Consider the following 17,940-nt stretch of genomic DNA (forward strand, 5'->3'; position numbering starts at 1 on the left):
TTATATTCTAGTGGCTTGCCTGTCAGTGTTGGAAGGGGTGATCTTAGAGATTCTTTAGCTGGGCTGTTTGCTGTTAGCTTCTTTGGCAGTTTCTTGACTGGGTATTGTTTACTTGATTGTTGGTCTGATGTTAACCTTGGAGTTAATCTATGCTGATCCGGGTGCTTGGGTCTTTTTGTTCCTTTGTGGGCTGGGTGATCACAGCTTTTGCATAGTCTATAGATGTTGTTAATGTCTATGGGTCTATTGATGGCTGATTTCTCAGAGTGCCAGGCTTCTAGAAATTCCCTGGCATTTTTGGACTGGGCTTGGTCTAGGATGGTCACATTTTCCCAATTGAAACTATGGTTAAATCTACCAATGAAGGAGAATATTTGTAGTTCAGGGTTGAAATGAGGGTTGAAATGAGGGGTCCTTGGTGCTCTCTGAACTTGTTTTCTTGCAAATGTTTCATTACCCTAACTAGGTAAGATCATCAGTGCTAGTAAGGAGTTTGCTGTTTGCTGTCAATTTATATTCTGGTTAAATCTGTCTATATGTTGTGAACTTAAAGAATTTTCATCAGGTCTTCTGACTGCTATTTGGTCTTTGTGGATGTGTTCTACCGACTTCTGCTTGTTTGTCCTACATAGAGGTTGTTGCAGTCCTTAATTGTATGTTGTCCTGTTTTTTTCCTTCTGGGGTTGTTCGAACTTTTGGTCTGCTTAGGATGTTTTGAAGGGCTTTAGTTGGCTTGTGTGCTATGCTGATTCCATATGGTTGTAGTAATCTATTGGCATTTTCTGAGATATGTATAGCACTGTAATTTTTTTATGGTTTGTGTTGGTTGTGCTGTATTGGGTTGAGTGGTAAGGGACTTTTTGATAAAGTTGCATGGGTATCCATTTTGTTGGAATGTATTGAATAGATGCTTTATTTCCTTTTTCTTCTCTTTTGGGTTGCTGCTGTGTGTTTGGACTCATCTAAATAGAGTCCTTATGCAGCTTCTCTTGTGGGAGGTTGGGTTGTTGCTTTGGCAGTGGAGCACCTGGTTAGTATGGGTGGTTTTTCTGTAGACTTGCTTTTCACTTGCCTTTCTACTTTGCCCTGGTGATCTCTCCTGATCAGGATGTCCAGGAAGGGTAGCGAGTTGTTGTTTTCTTCTTCTCTAGTAAACTGGATTCCTTTAAAAATGTTATTGATGGTTCTGTGGGTTCTCTAATTGGTCCTTTTTTATTATATCTGATCCATATTTTCAGTTGTATTTGTGAAAGTGCTATGGCTTCTAGACATTGCATCTACAACATACAATGTAAGGACTGGATGAATGCTTAATATCCTAACCTATCTTAAGCAATATTATATGGCCAATAATTTATTTGAATGTATCAGCATTATCTGTTGTCTCCCCCTTTTCTATTTTTTTTAACATTGTCAAACATAATGATTTTTCCTAGTCCATCATCTGCTTGCCTCACTTTCCCCCAAAATGTGATCATCTTGCTGATCAAGGAAGCAGTTAGCTTTTATTTGGCCCAGATCAGATTCACTGGTTTTCATTACATTCAATAGTACTCATAGAAAACTTTTTTAAATGTATAATTTGAAGGACTATAGCTTCTTTCCTATCTGTGCTCAGCTTTCACAACCAATATCGCTATTAGAAATATCAGATCAGTTCCTTGAGTACCGTGGTTTCTTGCTCATTGTAAAGATTCCTCGGAAGAATAGTGCTCTGGCACGCTTATTAGCCTTTAATAGACAGACCTTGCTGTAGTCAGTGAAGCAACAGTGAACTCCTTGGATTTCTCTTACTCTCTCAATTATCTGATTTTGTAACCCTCGACTGTTTCAAAACTCTGCTTGATGATTTCACATTTCTCTCTGTGTGTATGGCTGTGTGTATGGTTCTTCTTTGTAATTCTCTCCTGAGAAATATTTCTTTCATTCTAGAATATTGTTTCTAGGCAGTTTCAATATGTTATTTTTATCTTCCTTTAACCTCATTTCCTTCTGTTCTAATATTTCTCTTCAGTATTCTTATCTTACCTAGAATATGGGCTCCATATTTTGCTGTCATCCTTTTTTGCCCAAAGCCTCTTGCTCCATGCTCCTTTACTTCTCCTTCATAAGTGTCTATCCGATGGGGGATGAGGAGGGTCTTCTTGGCCTGCTACTTCAAATGTCCTTCCTTCTTTCCTTCCTTCCTTCCTTCCTTCCTTCCTTCCTTCCTTCCTTCCTTCCTTCCTTCCTTCCTTCCTTCCTTCCTTCCTTCCTTCCTTCCCCCAGATTCTTATATGTATATGTTTCTAAACTCTGCCTCCATCCTAAATTAGTGTCATTTCCTCCCATTCTACCCACTCTGCCATTAACTGACCTTCAGGATTGGGACTAATTAAAATGTAACTTGGAACCAGCTGGTCTGGGATTTAAAAAAATTAACTATTTTGTGAAATGAAGATAGCAGTTTCCTTTTGCTATAAACAAAGTTTTTCTGCCATCTCCCAGCAAGATGGCATCTAATCAATCAACCAACCAACCAAGTAAGTAACTAACTAACTAAATAAATGTTGTAAAATTTAGAAGGTCTGAAAACCTGCCATGCTCATAAAATAGGGATTCAGCTGTACTAAGGTATATTAGGCTCCTTCATGGAAGCAGAGTTTTGCATCCTCAGAATGTTTGGTTTAAAAATATTATTTTTAATTAACAGAAGAGTCTAGAGACGTTTCCAGAATGACAGCTAGTTGCTTGTAACAGTAACAGTTTTAGACTGTCACTTGGCTAACATACTGACAAGGAAGTTTTTGGAACATACACTGACTGCGTAGCAGAATTCCACCTGGGAAATACTTAAAATACTGTAGTTTCAGTGCCACTAGCTTTTTTATATAATTAGTAGATCAGGCAGATAAAAAAATATTGCATTGACATTAACAAGCATAGGACCCGCTGAGAGGCATTTTAGTTACCTATTTTTGAAGTTAAAGTGAGAAGGTTTTATGTTGCTTTTAAAGAGGATGACTGATAGGGACGACATAAAGACAAATGATTAACTTTTAATTTGAGCTATGCTCTATTTTGTATCAGCTCTGGTCTATTAATTTCTTTGGTTAAATCAGTCAAACTTTGGAAATAAATAAAATAATGATTCTGATTTAAAAAGGTGTTTAGCTCCAGTTATTAAAAATATGAAATTCTGACAGCAAAAGTACTTCCACAAGAAAAAAAATTCCACATTCCATTAAATAGGTTGCATTTGGTTAATTTTAATTTGCAGAGGGTGGGGTGGGTGGTACCAAAAGTAGGATTCCCCCTCTTGATCTGGACTTGGGACTTCTATTTATACACAAAATGATTATTATGGGGTGAGGGAGGGAGAGAGAAAGAGAGCAGATGGGAAGAAATAATATTCAGGAGGAAACTGAGATAACATTCCCCCCCCCCAACCTAATAAGTCACACATTCCAGGCCAAGGTCATAATTAATTATACGTTATATTTTTAATTGCATTTCTTAAAAAAACAGATATGTGTATATGTGTGCATGTATCTATATTATTATTATTTCTCCTAATATGCCTACATTTTGTTTCTAATTAAATTTGAAATAACAGTTTCAGTATACACATTTTTATTTTTTATTTTTATTTGCTTGTATATGATATTTTTCATATGTATATGAAAAATATTTTATATTCCTGTCAGTTCTTAGTGGAGCTATAATGGCTGAATTTGCACAAAATGCTTGATCAAGAATACAAAATGATTATATAAATTAAGCATTTATACATGTAGTTTGTTTGTTTCCACTCTGTACCTTTGTTGTTAGCACCCTTTTTAAAACAAAAAAATAATAATAGGAAAGGTTTAAATGGGATGCAATTTTATTCAGAGATCCTGAAGAAGCCGGAGTTCATGAGTAAGAAAAAGCCATGATTTAAAATCTTAGTTTGTAAATGAGCAACAAGTCACAATCTTTGGTTTGGATGACATATGAGAGAAACTCTACCTGATTTAACAAATATGCAAGCAAGAAAGATCAAAGTAGATATATTCATGGTGAAGACACACCCAGTTCCTCAAATCATCCAGAAAACTGCATAGATAGCAGAGATTTGCATATAGTTTATATATGCTTGTATAATTTGAGATTTAAACCGTATGCTCAAGTATTGTGATTTGGACTTGGTAGAGAGAAGATATGAAGATAGCAGACTTTCGAAAGGTCACAACTTTCACAATGTCTAATTTTGTTTATAGCAACTAATATTTTCAAATCAGTTTTGGCTGTCTCTACTGGGATTGCAGTGGGAATCTGACCTATAGCCATATATAGTGGTGCTGTTTGGTTAGATTCAGCTAAAGCACTCGATAAATCAACACTGGAATTGCAGCTTAGATTCTATATTTAAAATAAATAAAACATTGCCTACTTGGAATTATCATGGCTCTACTTGGGTGAAGTCCTCAGAGGGGAAATTAGATGGGAGTTTCTCATTTTCATTACTTTCACTGATAAGTGTGCATTTATGAGCTTTTGCTGAAAGCGTTTCCTACCAACATCCAGTATTTAGTTCAAGTAATAGTTGTGAATAGATCATATTCCTAAATATATAGCTTTATTCAGCATTGATTCTGAGATATACATGCTTCTTGATCATTAGCAATCCATTTGGCAATGTGTATTTTCAAGAAAATAAATAATTTCATGAGTGGTTGCCTTATAAATCTGTAAATGAGCAACACTTACTGTGTTAATAGAGCTTGCTAGTCATCAAGGTATTTTCTTAAAGCTCCCAATCTTGTAAATTGTTCAGGTATTTCCCCCCTCCCCTCAACATGCAAAATCCTTATAAATACTGAAGAACAACTTAACACTTTGAGGAATGAATTGTTCATTGTTGTCTTTCATTCAGAGATTCCCCAAAACATTTATGATAATGGAAATTCTCCTCTTCTTCAGTCTGATTGTCCATGCTTTTAAAAGCTTATGCTACACTGACACCCGATGTAAACCCATCTTCTAATACAGGGGTGTCAAACTGGTGGCTTGTGCAGGCCACACCCACCCCGGCTCTGCAAAGGCAAAAAACATTGTGATGCATCACGATACATCATGTGACGTGATCGAGATTGACACCCATGCTCTAATAGAATTTTATGGGACAACATTAAATCAAATACAATTATTATAAAGTTCTATAGAGACCATTTTAGGAATTCTGAATGTCAAAAGTTTGCTTTCTAAACATTGGTGCCTCCTGTAAAATCAGATTATTTCCTTCCTTCCTTCCTTCCTTCCTTCCTTCCTTCCTTCCTTCCTTCCTTCCTTCCTTCCTTCCTTCCTTCCTTCCTTCCTTCCTTCCTTCATAGCAGTTATGTTTAAAATGGAAGGCTAGCTAAAAGAACAGTGAAAAACACTTATATCATTTTTGGGAGCAATACAAAACCATCAGGAAGAAAGAGGGTGTGTAATGCTTGATAGGTATATAAACATGCCAAAACTAGTCTGTGCAATGGACCATAATAATTAGACTGTAAACTATTATAGACAGCCTACTTGTTTTGTTTTAATAATTCAGAAAATAATTAAATGTGAAAAAACAAAACCTCAGATTCTTTGGTGTAAAATTGATACTTTGACATAGTTCCCAAAATCACAAATTACATTATGTTTCCATAGGCACATGGAAGAATTGTTTAGACTTTCAACAGTTCCAGTGAGCAGAGCTATCATAATAATTTAGTGTGGCAACCATGGAATTGAATTTGCAGCAACACTCTTGCAGCATTAGTTGGATATCAAGCACCATTTTCTAAATTACCAAACTGTATAGTCTAGAAAGAACTTTACCACCTTAATAAGAACTAAGGTTTAATCTCCTGTTGCATAAATTACAGCTTGATAAGTGTGGAAGAAATCCATTGGTCCAATTATATATGAAACCAATGCATAGCAAAGAGACTTACACAATCAGCTGAAAGTATGCTGTATCCACAAAGAGAGAGATAGAGAGAAAGAGAGGGAGAGAGAAAGAGAGAGAGAGAGCTTATCTCTTGGAAATAGCCTCTTTAACATAAGGTTCCTATGATACCTCATTTCTGGTATGTATTTGACTTAGATCTGCTCCTGTAATGTTTCATTTGCTTCTGAGTTGAGAAATATTATCAAACACCAATTATGGTAATAACAACAGAATGTATGACAACCATTTCTTTTTTCATATTTTTTCTTTATCTACTTTCAGGAATTTGATATGCTTTCTACAGAATTCACAGAAAAATGTGAAAGAATAAGTAAGAAGCTGATACTTTTGGAAGACCAACTTCAGCTAGCAGTCTGTAGCTATGATGATGATGACTTTGTTCATATCCTTTTTTTGACATGCTGTATTAAGTACTCCAACAGAATGGGTTGCATTCAACTCATGCATTGAAACTTGCCTTGCGTGAATCTTACTTACGATAACTATTGTAATATTCTTTCCTAAAAATGTTAACTAGCCAAATAATGACAGTTTCAGAACCACTGAATTGGATTGATGAGAAAGAACTTTTTAAGAGATCCTCTTAGTATGTTTCTGAGTGCTATAAAGCAGCAGCTCCCAAACTTTTTTTTTCTGTGGATTGGAGGGGGCGTGGTTTCGCATGCTGCCTACATACTGTGGATGGGGCTTTGCTTGTTTGTGTAGCCCAGTTTCTGGTGTGCAGCAGACTGGTGCCGGTCTATGGACCAGGGTTGGGGACCCCTGCTATAAAATAAAAGTAATGAATTCCTAGTTGCAGCATCAAGTAGGAGACTGGAAAAGAAAGCCCTGTTTCGTGAGCATGCATCTAAAAAAATAATTTTAAAGGGAAGCAGATTAGCTCATGCTGAGCATAGAGTTCAAGTAAATCACATAATTATTTGTGCTCATCTCATAAAGGCTCTTTATTTGAAGGATTGGTCATTTGAGAAAAAAGAAAGACTTTTATTTAGTCCTACTGAAAGATCCGTCATGTGATCACTTTCCTCTGCTACCCTAATTTTCATACTACTTATAACTTTTTCAAAGGCAAAAAAATCATAAAATATCTATTTAATATTTATGTATTTATTTATACTAATCAGTCCAGTATGCTTTTAATATGCTACCCCACCAGGGTTTTACAATAGGAATAGGCAAACAGCCAACTCTGACTTTTTCCACGGGTCTCATTGGAAGAACCAGAGGTTGTTATTAGAGACAAATTGAGGTGGGACAGTATTTATCCATGAATTCAGCCGGAGTCCAGCCTACCTTGATGATGTTTCAGTCAATTAATTAATGTATCAAGAGTGCAGAAAGAAATGGCAAGATGCTACATAGCACAATATACTATATAGAATGAGGCACTTGTATTTCCTACTTCTCTGTATGTATGATCAGGTACTATAATCAACATAAGATAAGGATAATGCTTTTTATCTTCTTAAGCTTTGTTAGTAAGTGCTAGTTCCATTCATCAACTTCCTTCAAAAATATGTATTTTTTATTCTATCCATTTAAAAAAAATCTTATGGCTGCATCTTGTAATTTGCTTGTTGCTTTGCTCTCTTCATCCAGTAACAAAGACCCATTTTCACTTGTCTCAGCAACTTGGGCATCTAACTTTCCCCATGCTTCTGCCTCTCTATTCATTGTGCTCACTGTCTCTGGTTTCAGGGCCTTTACTTCCCTCATCCTTTTCTTTACCTCCATCATCATAAATAATTATTAGTAATTAGATTTATCACCCACCTTTCCTCCAAGAATTACATGGGGGTCTCCTTTCATGTTCAGCTCTGCAAAAATAATCCACTGAGGAAGGTTGAGCAAAGCCTATAGACTTTAACCGGAGTATTCCCAGCCATAATCTTAGTCACTATACTGCCATTTTTAACTAGGCCCATGTATCTCAGTGACCAGCTTCTCCATCGTATCTGTTAAGGCAGGGGTCCCCAGTAGTGGACCATGGCCTGCTGGCCACTGGGCCATGGGACCCCCTCACTTGAGTTACCGCCATGGCCACGGCACAAAAATAGGATGCTGTGCCACAGGGTGCAAAAACAGGCTGCTCCTCCCCTTGGGGCATGAAAATGGGATGCTGCCATACCTCAGGGCATGGAAACGGGGCACCGCTGCACCAAGGGGTGCAAAAATGGGCCATTGCCATGCTTCAAGGTGCAAAAATGGCTGGCCCCGCGCAGAAACAAAATGCTGTGCCATGCAAGAATGGGGCAGGGCTAGTGAGCATCACATGGGTGCTAGTCCCATCCCCTTTGCAGCACATGCAAGCTCACAGCCCTATGCATATACATGGGCACACATGCATATAAAATGCTTCTCCCTCCCTTTTCCTCTGGTCCACCAACTGACAAAGGTTGGTGACTTCTGTGTTAAGGAGTGGGGTAAATCAGCAGACATTTTCACAAGAACAAGCGAAAGGCTTGTTTGAGTTTGGTTGTAACAAGAGGCTTTCCAAAGGTTGTCTTTGCTTTTGTGTAAATATGACTGCACTGAAATTTTTGCACTTATTGCTTTGCACTCAGATAATAGTTTCCAAGTTTTTTCTATCAGCCATCTAATGTAATTCTAAATTACCAAATGGATCAGATGTATTCCTGAGCAGTCAATTCCTCAGAGTCTATCAGAAAACCATTTATCTAGAGTCTTGAAACTGCATGAAATCTTTTCACTGGCTTGATCTAAACTAGGTCAGATTAAAACATTCTGGTTTTCATAGAGCCCACAAAAGTTCACCTGAACCATTTTTATGCTAGTTGAATGGCATGCTAAATATGAAAAATGAAGAATAGATAAATTCTTGTTAATATCAATTCTACAATCTTGTTATTTCCAAGCTACATTTTTATAATATCTTCTGTTAAATGTTACAGTAGAGTACTGTGAACAGTAAATATCTGTTAACTGTTAAAAGTTGTATGGATTATGAATATTTGGCACAAATATAGTCGTATCATTATTGAAGAAGCTATAAATTGCTAGTAAGGAAATTACTAATTTTGATATTAGATTTACAGTAATCAAAACATGTAAAAATAGCTCAAATTAGATTATCCAGAATACTATATGCAGTTTATGTTTCTACTATTAATGACCTCTAAGAAAGAAAATGCACTTAGCTGAATTTGTAGAAAGATGGATAAGAATCAGCCATTTGTGTAATATTGTTCCTGATAGCCACTACCATTTTGTTCAGCTGAACCTGCACACAGAACTGATACTCTTATGGCACTTTTTTATGCACTGTGAACACTACTTTTCCATGGTTCCAAGTCTCATGGTGACATTGGTATTCATGGCTGATTGCACATTGAAGAAACATGCACACAATACCAGGGGATAGCAGAATAGAAGAAAAAAAGTGAGAAGATCACATAGTATTAAGATCCCAATATCAAAATCGAAAGATTATAATGTAAAAGCCTGTTATGGTAGTCCCAGCACACTGGGTGCCATACCAAAAAATCTTGGATGGCACATAAAAAATCTGCACATTGACATTTCTTTCTGTCAATGCAAAAGCTCACACTGTTTATATTATATCTGCATACACTACACCAATGCATTATGCCGTCTTAGGCTCTTGGGAAGAGCTTAATGCAGTGGTGAGATTCAGCCAGTTCGCACCACTTCGGCAGAACCGGTAGCTAATTTTTTGTTGCCCAGGCCCAGAATGGATGTCCAGAAGCGGCATCCACACAGAGAACCAGTTCACATATTTGAATCAGACGAGCACCTGCCATTCCAGACTTAGCAGTTGTTGATAATAAAGACCACCCAAAAGTCTGGATAGTAGACATGGTAGTACCTGGAGACAGTAGAACAGAGGAGAAAGAACTGGAGAAAATTACAGTATACAAAGACTTGCAAACAGAAGTAGAATGACTATAGCAAAAGAAAACAATAGTGATAGTGGGTGCAATCCCAAAACATCTGGAGAACCATTAGAACACTATCAGCATTGACAAAAATCACCATCAATCAATTGCAAAAAGTAGCTTTACTTGGGATAGCTTACATCTTGTGATGAATATTATTAAACATATCTGTCTGTCCCAGGATCTTGAAAAATACTCAATAGCTGGATAAAAAATGCCATATCCAGTCTAAAAATCTAGCTGTACACCCAACCATAATCATTTTCAGCTATGCGAACATTGTGCATTAAAGTTGTATAAAGAGCAATACAAGACAGCACAACCCCATTCTGAATGTATGGTGAGGGGGTATTCTAGAGACAGCAAGATTTTTGATGGCATCATTTCTTGTTGACTCTGGATTGGGGGAGGTATGGCATAGCAGCTGTGTGGGTGTGGCATTTGTGCTGTTAAGCTTGAAAAATGATTCAGTTTTGTTTGATTTTATATCCTTGCCCCATATAAGGATTCTGAATTCAGCAAGATTAACTTTCATGAGCAGGAGTTCACATTTTAAAGTGCAACCTAGCCTTGGAAGCTAATGTGAGAGTGCCACCTCCCAGAGCTTCTAATGTTCACATTAAGTGTTCATTGGCATGGAAAGTGAAATGGGCAGAGGAGCTGGCAAACATCATGTTGGAACTAGCTCTTAGCAATGGCAATTGCTTCAAAAATGCACACAGTGGTTCTGGTGGCAAACAAATCTTAGCTATTTTCATGCCTGAGGCATACATTAAGACACATCAGTTCTTGCAGATGGCAAAATAGGTCTCCAGTTCTGAGTATGACTAAGACAAAATTGGTTTAATAGATAGACAAAAGACTGCATCTCTTAAAAGAGAGATTAAAAGATTGCTTCTGAGTGATCCAACTTACTGGTGCTGTCAAGCAAGCAGTTCTGCCAATATTTAAACATACTGTGGATTTGATTAATACTTAAATTTCTATTAGAAGGAATAAATCCCAGATGTCATTGTTTTTTCAATCTACGTTTTAATGGCAGTGAATACTGGAATCAACCAGCCTGCTAGCAGGAGCTGAATAACACAACATAGATGAAGCCAGAAGCCAGCATTAATGCTTAACACTGAATATTTACCCAGACCCACTAGGGATTTTTATTTAATATTGTAGCTTCTCAAAGTAAATATTAAGCAGTAGGTTTCACATTTGGCAGATGGAAAAAAAAAGCAAACAACCAAATTAAACTACACTCTTAGACTTCCTCATTTGGCATAAATCCCTTGAATTTCATGGGACTTAACTTCCGAATAAGCTGGTATTGGATTGTATAATGGTAAGCTTGCGTGCATCCTTGCGCCTGATCAATATATTTTGATAAAGCTACCAGAGAGCAGCGAGTCTGCAAAAGAGCTCTTAATCAGTTGAAAAGCATATGAAAACAATCTGAATTGTTAATTGGAAGAGCGAAGAGCTGAGGTAGTGTACTTCTGGTGTCTAAGGAGCTGATGAGAGGTGTTATTTCACTGATAGGGAGAGCCCTAGCATTCCCAATAAAATTAAATGGATTTTATATTGCAATTTCACAGTTATTTGGTGTCTTAATTAGCAGTTATGATTTTGTCAGACAATTTGAGTGCTTGTAATAGTTTGACTAAAATATGGATTGACTCGTTTAATCCTACATGTACAAAGGATTCCTTTTTCACCATGCTTCAGAAAAAAACTTCCAGTAACTTTCTGTAATGGTTATGAATTACTAACTGATACTTTTTTTTTTTTTGGTAGAACTACTTTTGTTTTTTTAAACAGACTACAAATCATATTGGGAGGGAGGTGTATATGGAAATCAGAATGTCCATCCTATTCTTTTGTCTGGTACAATATGATCAGTGGTGGGATTCAAATATGTGAACAACCAGTTCTCTGTGTGGATGCCATTTCCGGAAGTCCATTCTGGGCCTGAGCAACAAAAAATTAGCTACTGGTTCTGCCAAAGTGTTGCATACTGGCTAAATCCCACCACTGGATATGATATTCTTTTAACTAAGACAGCTAAAAAGAATATCATATGCATAGTCTCTTGTGTAGCACTGAGACTATACATTTACTACCAGCTTAAATCTTTTTCACAGAGAAATTGCTGTCTCTGAATATCTGTGTTATAAATCTGTATTGCTGAGAATCTGCCCTCAATCCATAGCTATTCTCTGAATCTTTGGTCATGTTAGTAATTACTTAGTAATAACAGCTCCCCTGTTTATTTGCCTTCTTTTAACGAGCAAAGAGAAGGAGCAGAAGCATTTATTTACTTTTTCAATTTTCTGAATTGGTCCAGAAGTAAAAATGAAAGAGTTCTAATCAGATTCAACCTTTGTTGCTTCTCTGGAGATCAGTTAAGGTCTCTTTAGATCAGAGGAAAATTACCAAGATCATACTGGGAGGATGGAAATTCATTGAAATGACTTTGCTCAGTGGTCCACAAAACGTATCAGTGAAACTTATTACTTGCTACTAACTTCTCTGTTTCCTTGGAAGCAGAGAATTGAAGCAGAAGGAAGTCAGGATCTGGAACTATCCCCAGATAGTTTGGACCTTGTGTAAATGTAAGATGATGATGGATCTCTGACACAGACGGAGCAACATCATTTTGAAAAGTGTGTGGTGTGTTTGACAATGTTTTGTAGAACTCTGTACCCATTTTACCACCCCTGTAAAATTAGGAAGGTTTCATTGGGGGTCAGGTTTTTTTTTTCATTTTAAAGATCTGAGCAATATTTCTTCAGCAATGAAAAATGAAAATTTCTAAACACTGGGTAAAAATTTGCACAATGTTGAACTAAATTTTAAGAAATGTGGATTTTGACTTTTTCTGAAGTAAAATGGCTCTATGTAACCCAGATATCAGCCAAGAGAATTGTCTTACATAGGTGGGAAAAAAAAATAAGATGGATTCAGAAGGTGAGTTATCTTTACAGTATCCCAATACTGTGGAAAATGAAAAGATGGAGCACTGTGTTTCAATGTGGTCTAGATTAATAACATTTTTAAAGATCTGGCCTTTCTATAATATATTCATATTCTCACTGAAACTTGCTATATGCTGTATGGATCTTCATTTTTATTTTCTTTTTCAATTTATTGTTATTTTGGGTTTATTATTACTGCTTTATTATTTTTGTTTTGTCTGTAATTTCATTTGTACAATAATATAAAATTCTAAAATTAAAAAAGTAAAATTTTACACATGCATATACAGAACAGTACAATTCCTTTTAAAAATAGTGTAACTCAGTAAATTTACGTAAATTATGGGGGATGGAATCTTGAGAAGGCTTTAATAGAACCAAGTTGAAAAAATGCTTTTTAAATTGGAATGTGGGACTGAGATTGAAAATATTTACATATATTTTCCATGATTCCCTTCTGATTCCCCCATCTCCTTCCTAGGATCCCCCCCCCAATTACCTCTTAAGGCCACATTTTTACCTTCATATATATATATATATATATATATATATATATATATATATATATATATATATATATATTTAGTTAAGATTGTTGGAAAATACTGTGGGTAATATCCAATGCACTTTGTAGCCAGCACACTTGTAGTCAACCCATATATCCAGATCAGAGAAAGCATATATACTACTCAGATCAGCTAGCAAAAATATAGTTTGATATTTATATGTTAAACATCAGCAAACATCAAAACATTTAACTGGAAAATCGGATAAGACAGGCAAAAAAAAAAAAAAACCAACTCAAGGAGAGAGACATAAATAACAGGCAAGAATTTACATTATCCCTGAATTTATTTATCTGTATTGTGCAAGGCATCTGAGGGTCCCGATCTGAGCCATGGTATTGCAAGGACACCAAACATGCTGCATGAAAAGGAGTTGCTTTATTTAAAGAGCACAGAATCCGGCCTTGAAAGGGAGAAACAAAAGGGGTGCAGAAATCAGGCATTTTTATGGAAAAGTAGTCCTTTGTGGGCCATGGAGTTTGAGTAGGTAAGTGTCCTCTGTGATGCTTATTTTGGTGAATATGAAGTCCTGCTGGGAGAAGGTTTTAATTAACTCTATTTGAGTTTACAGATCTTCTTCTTTGATATGTCAATTACGTCTGAGTGACTTATTTGGGGGTTTAAGGAGGGTTTGAATAAAGAATTTTCCCATTTGCTATTTTTACTTGATTAACCTAGTTTCAGATTGACTGTCTATTAAATCTAGCAGAGACACGATTCTCAGTTCATTGTGGATTTTGTTAATGTTTAAGGGAAGATGGAGACAGTATAAAATATAATAAAATATATTTTGATATAAAACTTTCCACAGTATCAAAAGGCACAGAACTTTCAAGAGCCACTGGAAAAAGTGCCGTAGATAAATAGCATGGCCAATCCTAAAAGGAGTGGTCCTTGGTTATTCCAGCTTTAACACCTTGATGCACATAATGACAGCCGAGTAGAGATGGAAGGCACGACACCAGGTGAACCTATCCCTCCTTTATTTTGCACCGTGAAAGAAGCAGTTTGCCAAATGGGGATGAAATCAGCAAGCTTTGTCTAATGGATCAGAAGCCTGAAGCAAAATAAAATTTGCATGTTAAGATGTTAACGATAATAATTAAAATAATTTTCAACATTTGGTTCCCAACCAAAGCATGCAACTTTTTTTTGAAGTATAGTTTTTCTCGCTGTATATAGCGATTAGTCATACTCTGATTGCATTGGTTCTAATTAAGCTCCATTTGTGCTAGGTTCCATTGGAAATTGGCTAGCATTATGGAGAGTCACTATGTACATATTGATCCAATTGCAGAAATAAGATTGCAGAGGAAATAAATTCTCATTTCCAAGACTGCAAGTTTCAGTCAGCACTCCTAACTGGGGATACATGCTAATGTACCAAGTTACATATTACAATTTTATGTTAAAGCAAATGCATTTACAAACGGATGTTCAGAATGTTTTTATTGCTGTCGCTACTTAAAAGATATGGGATTGCCTTTCATCTTAGGGGAAGCAGTATGTTACTTGCGTTTGAGTGTGTGCATGGGTGGAAGAAAGAGAGACTTCTACAAGTGTGAACTCAGAGACCAAATCTTATGTTAGTTAAAATTAGTATCTATAGACTGAAGTTCCAGCATGTTGACAAACAGGTTATCTACTGTATATTCATTTATATAACTGAAATGAAGATTTCAGATCATTCTCTCTAAATAGTGGCTGCAATTCTCTCTGTGTAGCACTCTGGGAGTTACAGCAGCCATTCGCGCTTACATATGCACATACATGCCCCTAGAATGCTGTTCATTTTACAGCCCTTAAGCAAAGACACTGAATAAGGCTGTTGATTGCCTACAAGCTCACAAAGACAGGTGTGTGTGTGTGTGTGTGTGTGTGCGCGCAGGGGGTGGGATGGGGGGAGCTAGTGTGAAATATATATTAATATTTAATCCAATCAATTTAGATGAACTTGATGCTGCAATTAGCTAGCAGTGCCCATCTGTTGTGCAGAGTACAGCAACAACTTATTAAATAAGTGGAAGAGGGGAAAGGAGCTGCCAATTACCTTTCAATTTATTCCTTAATAAAGCATATACAGTCTCTACAAAGAGAGATCCAGATGGTGAAGGAAACTCTCCAGGCCATGCTGGTGCAGCTTCAGCCAACTAAGAAGGCAGGAGAAGATGCTGCTGCAAATTTCCTTGGTGACAGCTGGCGTCTGGGAAAGGAAAGCTTAAAGGAGTAGAAGCAGGAAGATGGAAGGAAGATGTTTAATTCACGAGGCTTCCTTGCAAGAATGGAATACCATTTAATCAGACTTCAAGGATTTTCACTATCTCTGCCAAATTAATGACAGCCAAATCTACCGTATATTCCGGCGTATAAGACGACTTTTGAGAGCGTCGAAACAGCCTTTGAACTCGGGGGTCGTCTTACACACCGAGTCGTCTTATACGCCAGAAATAAGGTAGTTTCCGGCGTATAAGACGACTTTCTAGACATGCGACTCAGCATCGATCATCTTATACACTGGAAATACCGGTAGTTTCCGGCGTATATGACGACTTTCTAGGCATGTGACTCGGCGTCGATGGTCTTGCGACCCAGCATCGAACTAGGGGGTCATCTTATACGCCGGGTCGCCCTATACGCTGGAATATACGGTATTATGAAGCAGGGGAGGTGGGGAATAGAAACCGGAGGTCTTCCCTGAGAAATAGTGGTGCTTGCACAATTCAGCCAGATTCTAAAAACAGCTTTCAACAGCAGCCCACCCATCCTTTCCTAAAAGTGGTAATTCCAAATGATGCCTTACAGAGAGATTTGAGTAATGACAACATATTTACAAGCCCCTTTGCTTAGTTCACAGGTGTCAAACAAGCGATGTCACGTGACGTGTCATGATGTATAATTCTTCCTGCATCTGAAATGCAACCTGGAAACCCATACATTCAGAAGTCACAGCAGCAAGAATCTTTAAGAACAATAACCTAAGGATGTTACAAGCACTGGAATAATTCTATCAGACAGTGACATCTGGATAAGATTGCTGGGAGAATAACATTTTTAATGGACACAAATTTGTTTCAAAGTGATGAGTATTTCAGAATTAGAAAGCAAGATAAGCTATGAAAAGGGGCAGTGACAATGAATGCATGAAATCAGATAAATATCCAGGCAGTTTACATCCCACAAAACAGTATCCATGAGAAACAGTTTGTGTTAGCTTAAAGTGCTGGTGACACACAGTTACTGACTGAGATGCCACTCAAAACCATTGTAGTTTGAAAGGGAGGATCATAATACCAGTCTTTCCAGAACACAATCACATTGTTTTTGAAAATCCCCCCCAAAAAAACCAAAAAAAAAAACCCATCCATGACTTTCTAAGAACAGAGGCACAGGATAACAGAATATCAATGCTTTCCCCACAAATAAGCGGCATTATTAAAAGAACCCACCTGACTGGGGTAAAATGCATTCTGTTGCATCTTTTCGTCCAAAGTATATTTAAGAGAAAAAGACACAAAAAAGCAAAGAAGAAACCCTATTAACTTGAAGCTGAAACTAAGAAACAAATTTTGCTAAATGAAATGAGGACTGTACATACCCATTGGCACTCTGTATAGCAATGATTAATATCGAAGGATCACATAATTGTCTTTCAGTTATTTTCATTTAGTCTTGAAAATTGAGAGCAAATGCTTGTTAATTCTAGAGGCAAAACTATTTAAAGAATCAACTAATGATTTAAAAAAACTTAAAATTTTTGATGATGATTAGCCTGATTAAAATATACACAAATGTTTGAATGCTTTTTTAAACATACTTTTTATATATAAGCATATTCATTAATGATTCTTTATTCAGAATGTGTACAAATAATTTTTAAAAGCTGATCGTATATAGCTTATTGTATGTTAAACTTTCAGAGTTTTTAGCCACATCTATCCAATTAAATTTTATTTATATGCAATTTGTTTGATGTCTTTGGGAATGAAAAAAAAAACCCCAAGAGTTTCTGAAATTCACGCCAGCAGCGAACACAGGAAATCTCTGTGTTTTGTTCTTCGCAATAAAATAAAATAATAATGACGTAGCTGTCTATATTTTCTCCTTTCCCATTGCATTGTGTAGATGTGTATATGTGTACACTGGGGAGCACAGAGTGATCTATGGTTCAGGTGACTGAGAAGAGGGAGGAAGAACTTAAAAACGGGTTGTTGCTGCCCTGTGTCTCTTCTAGAGAAATATTTATTTTCTGAACTGTTTTTTTTTTTTTTCTGGAATGCTTTTCTCCTCTTCCCCAGCTTAGATGCAGCCCATTTCAAATTCAGTCTTTCTTTTGACAGCTTAGCCCATCATACTAAATTTGGTCCCATTTTATTCCATTTTGAGAGAGTGATTTTGCTGACAAGTAGAATTCTGAGCCCCTTTATACAGCATTAGCAATAGCACTTAGACTTACTGTATATACCGCTTCACAGTGCTTTACAGCCCCTTCTGGGCGATTTACAATCAGCATATTGCCCCAA

At 36.7% G+C, this 17,940-nt stretch overlaps 1 protein-coding gene across 7 annotated transcripts in view; it reads left to right on the top strand.

Moving 5' to 3' along the window:
• Nucleotides 1-17,500, top strand: part of DISC1 (DISC1 scaffold protein) — a 167,687-nt gene extending 150,187 nt beyond the window's left edge. The window contains exons 12-16 of one of the 7 annotated variants that reach the window (XR_005555444.1): nt 6,230-6,278; nt 12,424-12,846; nt 13,728-13,907; nt 14,232-14,385; nt 16,268-17,500. Coding sequence is in view for 3 of the 7 variants with exons in the window: in XM_039332880.1 (XP_039188814.1) it covers nt 6,230-6,350; nt 15,502-15,650 (270 nt within the window). In the remaining 4 variants the exon portion in view is untranslated. Of the gene's footprint in view, nt 1-6,229; nt 6,351-12,423; nt 12,847-13,727; nt 13,908-14,231; nt 14,386-15,501 lie in introns of all 7 variants that reach the window. The other 6 variants (XR_005555442.1, XR_005555445.1, XR_005555443.1 and 3 more) reach the window with 6 other exon arrangements.
• Nucleotides 17,501-17,940: the final 440 nt, after the last annotated feature.

This window comes from Crotalus tigris, unplaced genomic scaffold (genome assembly GCF_016545835.1).
Source record: "Crotalus tigris isolate CLP2741 ecotype Arizona unplaced genomic scaffold, ASM1654583v1 scf7180000024467.898045, whole genome shotgun sequence".
Taxonomy (NCBI): domain Eukaryota; kingdom Metazoa; phylum Chordata; class Lepidosauria; order Squamata; family Viperidae; genus Crotalus; species Crotalus tigris.